The sequence below is a fragment of the Clarias gariepinus genome, chromosome 11 (assembly GCF_024256425.1).
Source record: "Clarias gariepinus isolate MV-2021 ecotype Netherlands chromosome 11, CGAR_prim_01v2, whole genome shotgun sequence".
In the NCBI taxonomy this organism is placed as follows: Eukaryota; Metazoa; Chordata; class Actinopteri; order Siluriformes; family Clariidae; genus Clarias; species Clarias gariepinus.
The window spans coordinates 18,899,519-18,917,395 of record NC_071110.1 but is presented as its reverse complement, the minus strand read 5'-3'; the positions used below and the strand labels follow the sequence as shown (position 1 = coordinate 18,917,395).

At 41.4% G+C, this 17,877-nt stretch overlaps 1 protein-coding gene across 3 annotated transcripts in view; it reads right to left on the bottom strand.

Annotated features, from left to right (window-relative positions):
• The window catches only part of cluha (clustered mitochondria (cluA/CLU1) homolog a), a 37,734-nt gene extending 20,341 nt beyond the window's left edge, over positions 1 to 17,393 (bottom strand). For 2 of the 3 annotated variants that reach the window (XM_053507300.1, XM_053507301.1), the window contains exons 1-11: positions 17,045 to 17,393; positions 9,776 to 9,969; positions 9,517 to 9,688; positions 9,267 to 9,410; positions 9,047 to 9,174; positions 8,658 to 8,812; positions 8,396 to 8,521; positions 4,469 to 4,616; positions 4,291 to 4,383; positions 3,929 to 4,209; positions 3,418 to 3,831 (exon numbers count right to left, since the gene is read on the bottom strand). In XM_053507300.1, coding sequence (XP_053363275.1) covers positions 3,418 to 3,831; positions 3,929 to 4,209; positions 4,291 to 4,383; positions 4,469 to 4,616; positions 8,396 to 8,521; positions 8,658 to 8,812; positions 9,047 to 9,174; positions 9,267 to 9,410; positions 9,517 to 9,688; positions 9,776 to 9,969; positions 17,045 to 17,171 — 1,982 coding nt within the window. In that variant the 5' untranslated portion in view covers positions 17,172 to 17,393. Of the gene's footprint in view, positions 1 to 3,417; positions 3,832 to 3,928; positions 4,210 to 4,290; positions 4,384 to 4,468; positions 4,617 to 8,395; positions 8,522 to 8,657; positions 8,813 to 9,046; positions 9,175 to 9,266; positions 9,411 to 9,516; positions 9,689 to 9,775; positions 9,970 to 16,139; positions 16,221 to 17,044 lie in introns of those variants that run through there. The other variant, XM_053507302.1, reaches the window with a different exon arrangement.
• Between the last annotated feature and the right edge of the window lie 484 nt (positions 17,394 to 17,877).

The following is a 17,877-nucleotide window of genomic DNA, read 5'->3' as shown; positions in this document are numbered from 1 at the left end:
TTTAGGCACTGGTACCCTTTTTAAAGCACCAGTATCGTTAAAAACCCAAACAATACCCAACCTTAATACCAAATGATTGATCTAAACACTTATGTATGTATGCATCAGTGGCGGCTGCTAGCTTTTGAAACAGGGAAAGTTCATATTATGCCTTCATCATAAAATTCATTATGTCATTTGTATCTAAATTTTGCCCCCCGTTCCTTTTGCAGAAAATGGTCTGTGACACTGTCGTACCAATTGGCGGTCTTTTCCAGGGACTTAACCAGTTTCCTCTCAATGGCCAGGAGAGCAAGGTTGCTCAAACGGTCTTGGCCTATCGTGTTGCAGATGTATGACTTGACCCGTTTTAAGAGAAGCTCCTCTCTACACTTACTGATGTAGCGCCAATTGTTGCCACTAATGACAACAGCTTGTATAGCTGAGGCATTGCACTATCCAACTCCATGTCTTTAAAAAACACCAAGAAATCACACAGCTTACCCCCTGCTCCCCTGTAAGTCATGATCGGAATATGGATCTAAAGTTCAGATCTCAGTCTCCCTGAGTCAAAGAAATGGCCATAACTTTTCAGCACACTTTCAAATGCCTCCTCTGGAAACATTTCATAAAATTTCCCTGGATTGACTAATTCTAAGAAGCTCATGCTTTCCAAATTCGAAAAACGCTGAAAAATCTGCTCCATGAGATTATCTAGGATGGCCATGTACAAATTTCTGTAACGGTCCTGGGGATCCTGTAATTGTGACAAACGGCACTTTCTAATAGGTTCATCTCGAGCGCCTGATGTGAGATTTGCTGCTTTTGAATAAACTGCTTGATTAGCCTCCTCTGACCTCTTCTCCTTGACGAAAGCAAGGAGAAACCCAATTCTTTTTTTGCAGTAAAGAACATCCATAGCCCTTTACTGGACAATATCAAAGACATCTGTCTCAGAGAATATTTGTGCATATGTGTACAATGAACACAGACTTAAAATCCTCCAGTTTCATTATGAAGCCTTTGGCAGCATCTAATGTGTCATGATCCATGCTCTCATCCTGGGTAATCTTTTTAAAAGTCTGCAGGAGGCCATCATAAGTGTTTGCCACAGTGCTCACTATCTGTGATGTGAAATTCTATCGAGTAGGAGCATTTCTGGACAATCTTGAAGACCCTGCAGACTCAAGAAAAGTCATCCTTTTTGTGAACTTTGAAAAAAATGTGGCGAACCCAGAGAGAGATGCAAAAAATATTCTTGACTCAGGCAAGCATTTAGCACCCTGGGACAACACCAGGTTCAGTCTGTGTGCATAGCACTGCACAAACACTGCACAAGGGGCTATTACTTTAACTTTGGCCTGTAGGCCATTGAGAGATGAAGCAAAGACAGCAGCCCCATCGTAGGTTTGTGCCACAAGTTTTTCTCTAAAACTGTAGCCCTGCATGTTCTCGGTTAAAACTTCAAAGACAGACTGAGCATCTCGACCCCCGACACATCCAAAAATCCAAAGAAGCACTCTTGAATTTTACCTGCACCATCCACATATCTAACAATGACAGACAGTTGGGCATGGCAAGATATGTCAGTCGCTTCATCCACCTGCCATGCAAAAAAAAAAAAGGAGCAGTCTGAATTTCACCTTTTATATGATCAAAAACAGTGGCTGCGAGAGCAGAGATCAAGTCATTCTGGATTGAGTGGGACATCCCAAAAAACACAGCTGATGACTGAAATTGTATGGCCAAGACAGAGTCATAATTAGCTAATGTTTCTGTAAATTTCCTGTAATTCCCCTTATTTGCTAATTCACTACTCTCATCATGCCCCCTGAATGCCAGCTCCTGACGGCCAAGCAAGGAAGTCACATCAATTAGACGGTTTAGGAAAGCCCTGTTTTTTTTTTTTTTTTACTGTTTCATTATGTTTTGCCACCTGAATGCGAAGACCTTCATTGATTGCGTGTTCAAACCTGACCCTGCCCAGACAACTTAACCTTGCACATGAACTCACATGTTCTTTGCACTTTTCATGCCTTTTGTATGCCCTGGCAAAGTTACCCAGATCTCCAAAACCCACGTTTGACCAAACACATCCCATTCCCTGAGAAGGTTTCGTCAAGAGGCATGACCAACAGTACATTTTCTTTGTCACAGCACTTCCAGTCAGCCAGTTTACTTGTCATACCAGGAGAGCTGAAAAGACCTGTTATTTTTTCCAGATTTTTGCACCAGATCAATCTTGGGCATTGGTCTACCCTGCCGTAAGGAAGACTACTAAATGGTTTTGCCAAAAGCGGGTCAACAATATTAGCACCGTCTGCCTTTATGCACAGCTTGCTAGCTAGCTAGTTTCCCCTTTCACAAGCTACTTTAATTATATGAACGAACTAACTCTAAAGTGCTGAAACAAGGAGCAAAGTCAAGAACGCTATAATACGTTTTTTTTTATTATTTAAAGAATGATTTGTACAAACAAAAATGTTTTACATCACCAGTCGTACCACTTCACCTGCAAATCCGCATGGGACTGAACTGGAATCTCTGTAGCGCTGATGTATACTTAAGACATGCTGTCAATCAAAAAAGGGGTTCCGCCCTTTAAACAGCTCCTCCAATCATCATGCAGCAGCCCAGTGTCCTGGCCCGCCCACTGCTCCATTCACTCCCAGAGAAGCTGAGCTTGCCTGGAAGTAATGATTTTGGTGCATTTCTACAATTACCGTCCAGCTTTTCTGCAGTGAAAAAAGCTACTCTGTGCTGCCCATAGAGCTCCAGTGAAGCTGGGCTTCAGGAGGGTTTAATGCGCTGTGCTGCACGGAAATGTATGACAAAAAAAATCGCGTCAAACAATCTACTATAAATACCTGACTCTGAACGAGCTAGTCATGAAGTTGAACGCGTTCTAGCGCACTTTCATTAAAACCAATATAAATACGACAGTGCAGATATGAGCATTTATTTTTTGACACAGTAGAGGAAGCGGAGCTTCCCTTGTAGTCTTAGAGCAGCCGCCATTGGTATGCATGTATGTAAGTGGGATATTTACGTTTTTATTCTTTTTTCCATAAATAGTCAAAACACTCCAAACGCCTATTTTAACTGAGTCTTTGTAGAGTATTTTGTGTAATTTTGAATAATGAGGAAAAAAAACTATTAAAATCCATTTTAAGATGAGTGTAAAACATAAAATGCTTGAAAAGGTCAATGAAAATGTCTCTTATCATATTGCTCATAACATATTATATCTTAACATATTGCTCATATTCATTACCCTTGTATCCTGCAGATTCATTACCCTTGTATCCTGCAGATTCATTGTCGAGCTACTGAGGCATTTTAGGTATTAGAGTGTTATTAGTCACTGGTCTGGCCCATTTCAAGTTACTTAAATTGATAGATTTCTATACAACATTAGTACTCATCTGTCAAGCTTACCTATGCTCTACGAAGGCCTCAATGAGTTCCTGACGCAGACAGGCCAGGCGGTGGCGATGCTGTCGAGGGAAACCCTGCTTCTGGCTTTCAGGGTTAAGCTCCTCCCCTTCCACAGACAGGAAGTTGAGATCTGGAGGGAAAGTGCGTAGCAGGTCCAGGATGTAGTGGCGGCCATCGTTGCCGATGATCCCCTTGCACTCGACAGATGAGCAGAGCTCCACCGCCGTGTCCTTCTCATTTAGAACAGCATGACGCTGCACCTTCAGTGGCCGGCTCGTCTTCTCAAGCAGCTCCAAGTATTTGGGGTGAGACACTACCGTCTTTCCAAAATCAATGGAGCCGTAGATGACACTCTGCTCTTGCTCACGTTCCAGGATGCCAGGGATGATGGACTGGGCGGTCACACGGTAACCCCTGTGATTAAGCAAGCACCTATCTTTAGTAATGAACAAAATAAAGACTGCTAAAATGCTAAAAGACTGAGGGAAAATGATGCATGGGCCATATCTACCTGTAGTCAACAACCACAGTGCCCAAAGTGTACAGCCCCTCCACATCGACCGCACCATACGCTCTCACTCCATTCAGGTCATTGGTGGGGGCGGTGTGTGCTGCAGCGTCTCCTCCCAGCTCTTTGTAGTGATCACGGACGTCAAAGCCCAAGCTGAAGAAGATGTTGTTCCAGATAAACATCTGCATCCGTGTCTCCTCACCTGGATTTATGGCCATTACGTTTCCATCAATCACAGCCATGGCACCCCGCGTAGCTGCTGCAGTGAAGTCACTGTGAACCTGAAAGAAGTTCGGGTCAGAGTCCTAAGGGGATAACACTCCCTTATACTACGAGTCTCAAAATGTTCTTTGTGCACTTACCTTGAAAATGGCTCTTTCTCTCAGCAAACGCTCTGGCAGGTTCTTCCGTGAGAGCTCTCTTGTTGTCTGCAGCTCTTCATTCCAGTCTCTGGTCTACAAAGAGGCATAAACAACTCAATAGCAAGACCACTCTCTTATACAGCATTAAAAAAATTGCAAATGGACAAAAACAGCTTGCCTGGCCAGGAATGTGTTCCTCATATCCCAAACGGGAAGTATAGGCATCCTCTGCCCTCACACAGTCCATTGCATGATCAATCTGGGGAGCAGTCCAGTTGTACACCTGGAATGGTGTGGCTATTCTCTCAAATGGATGTCTTTGGACTCTGCAGCACAAATATTTTAAGATATTTCAGTTGTTTACAACATAGAAGGTGGAAACTAACAAAGAGTAAAATAGGCCTTTAATCAAACGGGGTATCAACAAATTACATTTAATATGTAGTTAGAAATAGGGGGGGGGGGGGGGGGTTGACGGGGGCGGGGACGTGTTTGGCTTGTGCTCTCGCCGAACTCTTGTTTTTTATAATAATAAGTGCTTTATTTTACGAAAACACTATATAAAATTTTATATGATTTTCACTTTGAAATAAGGGGAAAATTAACATGCGGGTCAATGGCGGAAAAACTACGCAAATATAAATACGATGCATCATCCAACAGTAGGCCCAATGTCACCTCGTCTTCGTGCTCCACCATCACCCGGTCCATTACCCGGTCCCCATTCACTCATTAAAAGAAGACATCTCGGCAGTAATTAAGGCTGAACTAAAAAAAAAATGCGCTTGCTGATGACTTCAGCGCCCTTAAAAACGAGATACAATCCATTAAAAGGGAAATTATAAATAATGCGGCGGCCTTTCACTCTTTCGGAAATAGAACAAATGAAGACCGTGATACAGGAGGTGGAAGGCGGCCTATCAACGTGGTCAGACGAGGTGACAACTTTAAAATCTGTGGTCACTTGTTTAAAAACAGAGGTAGCTGAGCCAAGAGGGAAATGCGAGGACATGGAGGGAAGAATGAGAAGGTTCAGGATAGTGGGGGTGGCTGAGACAGAGGGATCAAACTCTACTATGTTTGTTTCAAGGCTGCTAAAAGACACTACAACTAGAGAAGGATGTGCTTGTGGACCACTCGCATAGACTTCAGGCTCAAAGAAGATCGGATGGAAAACCGCATGTCATCATGGCTAAACTTCACTATCACCAAGACTGTGTCGAGGTGTTGAGCCGTGCGCGCGCTCGGGCTCCGCTGAGATTTAACGGAGAATCAGTCGCCATCTTTTTGGATTACACCAAGGCCAGGGCTGTGTTGCCAAAGCCAGGGCTGTGTTTACCGAGGCTCGGAAACTACTGCGTAATCGTCAGGGCGTCCAGTATGGCATCCTATATCCAGCCCGTTTACGTGTTTCACACGACGGGACAGAAATGGTATTCACAGATGCAGAGGAAGCCATGAGGTATATCAGGAAGAACATTATCCACACAGAGGCTTAAAACTTTAAAAACACTTAACTTCTATCCGTCTATACCGTTTTCCAGCCTAGACTGCGTTTTAGTGGAGCAGTGACCTTTTGTTCGCATTGTTTTTAGCTCCTCCCAGAGGGCGTACAAGGTACTATTCAGTCATGAGCAGGAGACTTTCCACGGATAATACTGACGACAATATTTACTTAATAATCTCACTGGTGATGGAAACATCACTAATATACCGTTAAGGTTTTCTTCCCTACTTTTTTTTCTGGTTTATTTATTTTATTATTATTATTATTATTATTATTATTTTATTATATATTTTAATTAATAATATAGCTCTTCCTTAATTGTGAGCTTGTGTTGCTTAGTTGCAGTTTAAGAGAAGCGTCTAATCTTACTGCCTTTGCCGGAGTCAATAGGCTTACTTTAACTGTTTTTCTTGTTGTTATTACCATCTTATTCCGCAGATTCTACAACATATCATAATGCGCTATTTGAGTAACTTCAGTCTGGTGAGTTCGGCGGGAGCATGAGCTGTTGGCTCTGTAGAGCTCCCAACACAAACACTTAATGTGTGTTTTTTATTTTTTGCAGGGTATTTTGTTCACCATGTTCTTGTAGGTGATGGGGGGTGGAGGGTTTTTTTCGTTGTTTTTTTTCTACCAGACTTATTCTGTCAGATGTCCATGTTAATTTTCACTTACTTTCAAGTTGCTTTTATGGATTTCATATATATATATATACATATACACACACATACATACATACACTTCCCCTTAAGATGACAGCAATCCAAACTTCCAAAGGGCTGGATGGCTGTTCATTTCCGGCTCAGAGGGATTTGGGCGGAACAGATATATCCAATTTCTATTCAAAAGCTAGAGGTGTGGCCATACTCATCAAGAAAAATACGCCATTCACCTGACTAGTGTAGAGGCTGATTCCTTGAGGCGATGTGTCATTGTGGTGGGCCAGCTTTATTCCCTCCCAGTCATCCTGGCCAATATTTATGCACCAAACTGGGATAAACCTGCATTCTTTTCAAATATTTTCTCTCGGTTACCAGATATATCATCACACTACCTTATTCTTGGTGGCGACACAAATTGTGTACTGTCCCCCGTTTTGGACCGTAGCTCGTCCAAAAAAGCTCCCCTTTCTAAATCAGCACGTTCAATTCAACTTTTTTCTTAAATCATATGGTATAGCTGACGTTTGGCGGTTTCGTAACCCTACTTCCAGAGAATATTCCTTCTTTTCTTCTGTTCATAAGACCTTTTCCCGTATAAATACTTTTTTTCTAGACGAGACTTCTTCCTTTTATTACCAAATGTCATTATGAAGCTATAGTTATGTCTGATCATGGTCCCCTAACTATGAAAATGCGCATCCCCAATACACAATCCATCTACCGTCCCTGAAAGTTAAACTCCTTGCTTCTATCAGAGAAGGCTTGCACTGAATTCATTTCCTCTGAGATTGCATTATTCCTTGAGATCAACCAAACACCAGGGATGTCCTCTTCAACTATATGGGAGTCACAGGCATATTTACGAGGCAAGATAATTTCATATTGCGCAAGGAAGAATAAAAGTGGCACTGCACGCCTTAAAGAACTGGCTAATGAGAAATAGGAGGGTGAGACAAAAATTATTCATACTCTGGCTGTAGACATTATTTTAGTTGACTCAAAATGGACATAAAAAAATACTTTGTCCATCTGTCAACAAGCATTCATTACCACATTCAAAAATATTTTGGGCTGAGCTGCGAGCTAGCCCTCATAGGGCTGCTTTTAGGGGACCAAACATGTGGAAGTCAGATAAAGCAAGATCAGGACTCTTACAGGGAATGCTTTTCTACATACATGCCAGGGATGGACTGGGCGGTGATTTTTTAAAGCAACAGTATCGTTAAAAACCCAAGTGATGGATGTATGTAAGTAGGATATTTAAGTTTTTATTATTTTTTCCATAAATTGCCAAAATACTCCAAACAACTATTTTAACTAAGTCTTTGTAGAGTATTTTGTGGTCAATAAAAATGGTTCTTATAAAGATATAAAGATTTCTCAGTACATGATCGGCCTGCCCGATTCTCTTCTGAAACACTAGCCCCCCAGGAATTCTTTTCATGGCCCAAACATGCGGTAACCCCTGTAATTAAGCAAGCACCTATCTTTAGTAATGAAAAAAAAAAAAAAAAAAAAAAATAGAGACATCGCTCTCTGGGCGCACCAGAAAGACATGTCGATACCTTATACTTATGCCATATTTAGCGTGCTTAGCGTGTTTGCATATTCAAGTCTTAGTGTGCTTAATAGAGGTCTTAACATGCTCAAAAGGCACACAGGTTTGTGTGTTGTGCCCAGGTGACGATGACACAGGTGCTTGGGCCCGCTTATCACTGCTTGCAACTAACTATATTTTTAACTTTAAAAATCATAAGAAGCACATCACCAGCAAATAAAAAAGTTTCCACAGTGCTAAAATAAAGTTTACATTAATGAGATTTCAAACATATTTCAGGAGAGCACATGGTGCTGGTTGCAAAAAAAAGCATGTGAGAAATTACTTTCACACTCATTGGAAACTTTGGAAAAGTATTTAATTAAATTAAGCCCTGACCTTTTCTTCTGCAGGGCGGTGAAGTTCTTCTTGAAGGCCAGACTGATCTGACTTAGCAGTTCCACCAGAGAGTGGCTCAGAAAGCTGGGGCTGGCAGGCTTAGGGTTAAAATTGTAGGTGGTGGACCTAAACAAAAACATTATAATTATACACCATATAGGACAAAGGTAGGAGAAACGTTATATATACACACGCAATACAGAAATAGAAAAAGGCAGAAAAAGAAGGACGATGTTAAAAAAAAGGTTCTGGATGGACTCACTGGTTGAGGTAGAACCCGCGTGTGGAGGCAGTGATGCTGACATGCCGCTCTTCTGCAGTTACAATGTACAGGTACATGAGGTCTCCGTGCATCTTCCTGTTACCGGGCGGAGGGTTCCAGCCACTCATTGTGAGGACTTTGAGGCACTGAAGTGGCTGCAGATAACGTACAGTACAAGGAAAGATGAATGTTCGTGTCAGACAATATCAAGGTGCATCAATACAAATGTAATAGCATGGCAACGCCTATGTGCACAACATGAGATCGATCAAGACAAGGTTTCGCAAAACAGGCTAATTAGCATTTTCAAAATTGCCCATTGTTTGGGCACATCCATAGAAAATGCTCAGTTTGTCGAATGCTACTGTAAAAAGCGGGGCGATGCTTACCTTCCAGTCTTTGTTCTGTGGCTGGAGGGGGACTAGGGGGCGCTCTTTGCTGCCAGGCAGAATGTGTTCAGGAGGAGTACAGTCAATCTGTTCAAGCTCATTGCCCTTCTTTTTGCGTTTGCCACTATCTGCAGATGTGAGAATATAACGGGTATTAAATCACAGCAGATCAGGCTGCAGCTGTTTCTGTTGGCAAATTAATGAACTGTTACAAACACACCTCCAAGATCTCCATCTGTGAAGACACTTAGGAAGGACAGAGAGTTGCAGTCGACTCCGTTGTAAGCGTCCGAGGGATCCAGACTCTTTAACAGATCTCTTATATGACGAACATGAATGCGAGCCTCGCGTACTGTGTAGGGCTCTGTGCAGAGTGAAAGCAAGACACAGATATAGAAAGAATGTAGGCAGGGAAAAAAAAAAAAAAAAAAAACATTTGTAAAAAAACAGCACTGGTCTATAAAACACACCTTCCACCACTTTGAGCAGGGACCCCTCTTGGAGACCCTCTATGGACTTTAGCTCGGCAAAATTGTCCAGCACGTTGCCGTCGAGCTGCAGAGAAAAACAAGTGCGATGGCAGGTGTCTTCACGATCCATAAGCACTTGATGGATCTCTTGCACCATCTCCTGAGGAGACACCTGAACAGGAAAGGAGGAGAATTGTTAAATAAAGAAACTCCTCTTTTTATCTTTCACTATGTAAAAACAGGACCAGAGCTGATGTACCTGCAAGTCAAAGGGCTCGATGCCTGGCGCCTGAATCTTCACAGTGAAGCCAGTGTCCTGAATAACAATCACTTCCTGCTCATTGGAGTCATCACCAGCATCAGGATCAGTGCTGCCGTCCTGCTTGGACTCTGTCTCCTCGGACTGGTCATGTCCTCCCTCACCATTCATTACTGCTGTAGCTGCACTGTGGGCTATGAGGCAAAAGAAATATTTTGATTATGGTAGAAATTAAACACATTGCATAGACAGCTGATTATAAAAAACAATTATACAATGGGGGTTTAAGTCCAACTAGGACTTTTAGTTGTGTAGAATAACAGAACACAGTTATGAGAGTTAAAAACTTTCATTTCTCTATATGATCCCCTGCTACACTAATGCACTCAACCCAGCGTTTCACTAGTGCTGCCATCAAGATATAAAGATGTCTCAGGACATGATAGGCCTGCCTGATTCTCTTCTGAAACACTAGCCCCCCCCAGGAATTCATTTCATGGGTCAAACATGTGGAAATTAGGGCTGGGCGATTAATCAAAATCGACAATTAGAACCTATAATCGATTAAATTTTCCCAGGTCGATTATTTCCATTACTTTCCCATTAAAAACATTACCGCGTGTGGAGTCACGTGACCCCGCTCCGTGACGTTATTTCGCCAACATGTCGAGCATGGAGAGCTTAAACACTGACAACTGAGCAACAAGAGCAGCTTGTACCAAAGAAAAATGCAGTCTCCGTTATTTGGACACATTTTGGCTTCTGTAAGGATGACACTGAACAAAATGAAGTCAGATGTAGATACTGTAGAAAAACAGTTTCGACGCCCAAAGGTAACACCACCAGTTTGTTTCAACACTTAAAGCACAATCAAAATACTTAAAGCACATAACAAAATGTGTTATGAGGGCAAAAAAATTAATAAAATAATCCTTCATTAATCGTAATCGAGTTAAAATCTTCAATTAATCGAGATTTTGATTTTGGGCCAAATCGCTCAGCCCTAGTGGAAATGACTGGAGTGCAGTCAGGACTGTACGGGGGATGTGGACATAATTCCCAGCCAAGACAAGTGGTGACAAGTTATCCGTCAATTTTCCAAGAATCAGGTTTTCCAACTCAGCCGGCATCATAATTTACAGATGTACAACCTTTTATAAAACAATAGTATCACTGCAGCTAAAAGGCTAATCACCCCTACCCTTTGCAAATATCCATTTTATGTCTACATTCATAAGAAATTTCACAGTTTGACTTAAACTATCCTTATTTTAGATTCAACAGGGATTTCTTGATTGCTTTGCTGAAAATGACCAAAAGAATCCCAAAACTACACAATTATTGAGTGCCAAAAAAACAGTGATGACAATTCAGTCACCTTATGTTGAATTACAAGAATGGTAAGATAATGGCCTCTTGCTCTCTTACTGGCTCTGTCCATCTTCTTAAATAGAAAATAACTTTTTATGGAAACGTACTCAGTGTCTTGATGTCGTTCACTTGTTTGTAGATAGTATTTAGAAGCTATTCTATATTTTATATGCACTTAATACTAAAAAAATAACAGGGAACGTCTGACTGCATTGTAAAGTTAAAGGCTGATGTTTAAGGCTAAACTAGACTAAGAGGCAAGCATTAATTTCATAAATACAGCCAGCAATATGGGGGATATTACTAATTTTAGTGATGTCTAAGAGAGTAAGATAAATATCGTATCAGGAAGATTTGTCCGTTAAAAGTTTGACTGACATGAGACTGGACAAGCTAACATAGCATGTTTGTCTGTTACAAAAAAACCTAATGACAAAACAAAAAGCCCAGTATGTAAAACAACTTAACATCGCGTTACCTCAAACATCACCAGTTGGGAATTCCAGTTCGTAAGTTAACTGAGGAGCTTGGAGTTCATAAATTCGTGTGTGTGTGTGTGTGTGTGTGTGTGTGTGTGTGTATATATATATATATATATATATATATGTGTGTGCTCATTTGCGTGAACGTGCATTAGACATGCTGCAGGGAGGCATGAGGACTGCTGGTGTGGCTAGGGCAATAAATTGCCATGTCCGCACCATGAGACGCCTAAGACAGCGCTCCAGGGAGACAGGAAGGACAGCTGATCATCCTCGCAGTGGAAGACCACGTGTAACAACACCTGCACAGGATCGGTAAAACCGAATATCACACCTGCGTGACAGGTACAGGATGGCCAGAACAACTGCCCGAGTCACACCAGGAACACACAATCCCTCCATCAGTGCTCAGACTGTCTGCAATAGGCAGTCCATGAGGAGGAGATGCACTGCAGTACTTCAAGCAGCTGGTGGCCACACCAGATACTGACTGGTACTTTTGATTTTGAGCCTCCCTTCATTCAGGGACACATTCTGAAACATTTTTAGTTCATGTCTTATGGTGTTGACTCTTTTAGTGTTCATAAAAATATTTACACTAAGTTTACTGAAAGTAAAAACAGTTGAAAGTCAGAGGACGTTTCTTTATAGTAGCTATAACGATAGTAGCTCTTTTATTTTTAACATTTTTAACAAAACTAAATTAAATGACAACGTTTGGGGCCAATCTAACAATGAGTCAGACAGCAAGCAACCCATTATCCAGTTCTTTAGTCACAAATTTTTACATTTTTATTTCATTAAACCATATACAGAACGATACACCGTGAAATGTTGAAGACTTTTTGAGGCCTAAAATAAAAAAAGATAGCATAGAACAAAAAGGTTTCACTACAACTAAAGAAACATTTGCACCAGAAGAACACAATTAAACTAAAAGATGATAAAATAAAATAAAAAAAAAGCAGAGTAGTGTTTCCATTAGTTAGTTTGTTTCCATTAGTGTGTGTGTACACAAGAGGAGGGGGAGGGGGCTACAGTGTAGGACAAATTTCACACAAACACACTAACGGAAACACTGCTCTCTTGAAAAACGTCTTAAACAAGGAACCTCTCTAATGACCCTTATTTTTGATTTATGCACAGACGTGGTCACAATGTTCTAATAAACAGTGTACGCGTGCACAGATGTTGACTATACGAGTGATGCATGCGCACTGAGACTGAGCATGGGAGACGATTACCCATAGTCCCCTATCCACGAGAAACATTGGCTAAGCTGTGACGCTCGGCAGACAAAGCACATGCATACTACTCATAATAAATGAACAACGTCTTGATACAAGTTAAACTTTATTTAAAATTTTACTTGTCTTTCAAAACGTTTGCAGACTAAGTTAATCGCAATCCAAGGTTCCACTGTATTTGTAGCATAGCAAGCAACAATTACTCCACCCTCCCCACTCCCCAGCTAGACAGCCTTCACATTATTTTTTTGTGCTACAGTACACTTATGTTTTTATACCTTCCGATACAGCAGGTGGCAGTATGCACATACTTGGTTTGTGAGCCACCATGACACACAAAAGAAGAAGGGAACAAGGAAGTCAATTTGCATGCCACCTCAAGCATGGTTCCATAGTGCTAAAGAATTGTGCTCTCACTGATCAAAATGAACCAGACTTTGGGGTCAAGTGTTCTCAGAAATGAGTGTGGGGCCCTAATATTAAAATGCCCATCAACTTGAATTCCAAAACTTTTCGCTTATATTGCTATTGTCCCATAAACACAGTTTTCCAGAACTGGCATACCAGGAGGTAAGCTGAATATTTGTGCAGAAGTAATGCAATATTATCAGACAAACAAATAAACACATGTACCAGCATGCTAGCTATTCAGTCTAGATAAGCAAACAAGTCAAACCAGTACTGACCTATTGCCTGTGTGAAACAGGAAAACTAATCTGCATTGTTTTGCTTTTTTATATAAACACATACGTTTTGTTTTTTCTTTTTACTCTTTAGCCTCTCTCTTCTTTTGATGTTTCTTGACAGTGTGTGAAATCTAGCTTAGTTGCATGTGCCAGATTTATTACTGTTCATATTTCTGATCACAGATCAGTTGCTCACTCTCAGACACACTGCATATTCAATAAGGCTATTCAAAAGGATTTCTTTAAAGACAACAACAGCTGATCATCCTGAGAATGTGAAAATTCCAGCCAAACTCCACAGCTGAATACATCCATGCCAGTAACATCATATCACAAACACCCAGAGCTCTGAATCTGCTTTAATCTCTCTCACCCAGAACCTGCGCGTTCATTAGACATAAACTAGACTTCTACTTCAAAGTTGGAGGATAAAAGACAACTTTATCAAAGCCTCTAATTTATCACAGCTGCTTTTGCTAGAACAGAGCAAGGGCCAGAGAAGGCTCACTGTTTGCTTTCGGACAAATGCAACTTGTCCTTGACTGCTTTCAAGGTAACCAGTCAAGGGGTCACGGCTCTAGCAACAAACATTAGGCATCTCATTACACATGGGGTGTAAATCAAACAAATACAATAAGAGCTGGATAATAATAAAGGCACACACAGCCATCCATCATTGAAGTGTATGAAATTTTGTTTTTTACAAATCATACAGCAATGAGTCATTTTTGCACCTACATCCAAACACGCAGTTTGTTTTCGGATATCGCTCATTCCAGTCAGGAAAGTTGCAATTTAAATTCTGCTAAAATACTGACAATGCTTCTTGATCCACACAAATGACACACCCCAAGTCCTCCCTACTTTTAATCTGCACACAAGTCATTACACGACATTCAATCAGCTCTGCATCGGAAGGAACAGAACTACTTTTACTGTATAACTGGAAACATTTTAACTGAAACCGTAAATAAAGAAAAAAAATTAACAAGACTGGTTTTAAGGGCATCAAGCATCATAAACTCTTTGTAAATCTTTCTATTAAGTATAAACCTTGTAATAAGACCGATTACAATAATAATAATTTAGGTTTAAAATAGATTTCATGCAAACAGAATCTAGAATGTTTTATAAAAGCCCCCAGCATTATTATCAGCTCAATCCAATACATTGCAAAACAGGCCTATTTGGCTTTACAAATGGGACAAAGTGTGCATGAGGGAAGTTTACCTCTATATTGCACAACTCCAAAGGCAATCCCTTGTGCTCTTCTGTCCCCTCCCTGGGGTCTGAGTGAAGTCCATCCGCCCTACACCCTTTTCACTCCTGACCAATAACCACTTATTTTGCATAACTGTTATGAGACAAATGTTTTATTAAGCATGACCCTAGTCTTCCTATTTCCATGAAAAGAAGCACCAGACATAGGCCAAGTATTTGTGAACAATCTCCCTTCCTTTTAAACAAAATACTGAAATTCTCTTCACTTCAGGTTCGCAGTATTAGGCAAGAATGTCTGCTGAGGAGAATCTTAAGTAGACTATTCAGTGTTATCATGAAACAAGCAGGTCACTCATTGTTGGTAAATCATTCAAAGAGCAACCAAGGTGTGCAATTATAAACAGCATGTCTTATTCACTTTACTAAACACATACACTATATCCTGTCAGGTCAAAAAGAGAGAGGACTTTGACAGTAAAATATAATGTACTGTAATGTTTTAAATAATAATAAGACATCAAATCTAGCAAGGTAGATAAAAAGCAAGAAGGATTCAAGTTCTAATTTCATAACGCAACTTTCCCATTGAAATATCAAGTTTGCTCTAGATGCTCATGGCAACTTCAGGAGTTTGGAAACAAATCATTAACCCCATCAGTACCCATAATCCCCAGGAAACAATGCCAGAGCTATGTTTTGGACATCACAATGAACGCATATCAATTTACAAGAGACGTAGAAATGCAGATATGTTAGGACTCCTCTGAAAACAGGATGTCTGTCAACAGGATGAAACCTGACAGGCTGGTACGGTCTGCAAGTGGATCAGCCAGATGCACGAAGGATGAAAGAATGCTTAAGAAGCCATAGCACTGGAGAAGAGCTGTGTTCACCCTGGGGTCAGACAGCCCCCCTGCTGTCTGGACTAATCTTCTGTCAAAACCGCCAACACACACACACACACACACACACAAAGCCTACTGACAGACTAACAAGCGAATGCACACAGGTCTGGCTCTGGTAGAAGGTCAGAATCTGATCTGCAGTGAATGCAACTGCAATGCATTTAGGCAAATAGTAAAGTTAAACTGGTGTAGACTGATGTCATTCCCTGATAGCGTACTGAAACATTGAGCTCGTTTCTAACACCCGAGTGATCAACTTCAATCGAGCTGCACAGCTATTCCAAGGTCCTTGGAAAATGACACTGAATGTGTTTGCTAGCCAACTCAGTTGTATAACTTGGCCGGGTGTTCGAATAAAATAAACACACAATCAAATGTGAATAATTTGCGATTTGCAAGATTTAAAAATCTGTTGGAATTAATCTTGGTAAAGTGATCAGTTAAAAACTTACCGACAGAATCACTCTATACTGAACAGGTAGCAATAACCTTCTATCGGCATACAAGCACCACGACTTTCCATGTGCAGTAACTTCCGCTTCCCGGGTCAGAGCACACAGCGCTACACGCACAGGGGGAGGAGACGAGAGGGGGGAGGTATGAAACGTAAACCCGGTGTGCTTTCACCTCGTCACTACATCGAAGTTCTGTCAGTAACATTTTACTCCACATGAAAATATTCTCAAAACAACCGGAGCTTAGTGAAGTCAGCGCAGAGGAAGGCGTCCACAAAGACACCCCTATTTTGTGTCATGACTTGGTTTGTTCCAATGAAGGTGACCTTCAGTTCATTCGCCGCTGCACGCTGGTACAGAACATGTGCGGCCAGGCTGCAGAGCTGACCAGATCGTGCTACACAGTATAACATGCAGAGGTTTATTATGAGATACGAGTAAGTTTAGATAACGAGAACAGAATAAATCATTAACAATTGTGCGACTATGCTAGCGAATAATTTCCTAGACGCAGGAAATCAAATTCATCACCCATCGTATAAACCCATTACACAAACACACACCGGCATCTCTCATTCGACTGCATTTTTAATTAACAAATAGGCAATAGGGGGAACTCTGAGAACCCCCTCCCCCCAGGCGCGCGCGCACGCACACACACTGATCTATGTCATCCACGTGATACGTCCTTTTGATCTCTGTCACTGTTACAGTTAGCCAGCTAGCCTAGCTAAGGTGACTGAAGAGACGTTGCTTGTGCTTTTCTTTGAGCTCTCTCTCTCTCCATTCAAACATGACACAGCTTCACAATGTTTTCTGTAATTTTACGTTACCTAACAAACTACCTGCCTCAGAGATGAGGCTGAAGAATAAACAGACCCCATACTCTGGGGCTGACATACCGCATGGACAGCCCTTCTTTAGGTTCTTCTTGCTGGTGTCCTGGCTGTTCGTTGTCTCTCCTTCCTGCACCGAGGCGCAGGTCGCCACTGATGCTGCTGCTGGCATCTCATCTGTTTTGCTCACCATGATGTAAATTTGCTCAAACAACCAGCTTACAGAATGAGCAACAGAAATCCGTTGTTTTGTGACGTCAGATGTGAATGAATAGAGTTCACCGGCGTTGTCGGGTCAGCAAGGTGAGCCAGCTAACGTTACATGCAGACACATCAACAGCACAAAACAAGTTGACATCAGAAGGAAGAAGGACAGGTCTCCGGACACAAGCCGACCCACGTGTTTTCTCCTCCTCTTGACCTCTCTGCCTTTGTATTTGTCCCGCCCATCTACAGCTACGGCAAGCATACAGGAACATTTCACCTACCACCAAGATCTCATTACAATCTAGCCAAGAGGAAATTACATGTGAATGAAATACACATTATGAACAAAAGTATGTGGCCAAAATAGTTTATTATTGAGTTTAGGTGTTTCAATCAGGTCCCTTATCCCCAGCAAATCTTAAATCAAGCCTACTTTGCAGCAACAGTTTAGAGAAGGTCCCTTCTATGCACTATAAAGACATGGTTTAATGAGTTCAATGTGGAAGAACGTGACTGGCCCACGCAGAGCCCTGACCTCAACCTTCAAGATGAACTGGAACGAAAAATTGCGAGCCAGGCCTTCTCATTCAACAATAGTGCCTGCCCTCATGAATGCTTTACAAAATGAAATTTCCACAGAAACACTCCAAAATCTGGTGGGGACCTATGACTATTCTTTATTGAGCCATAGT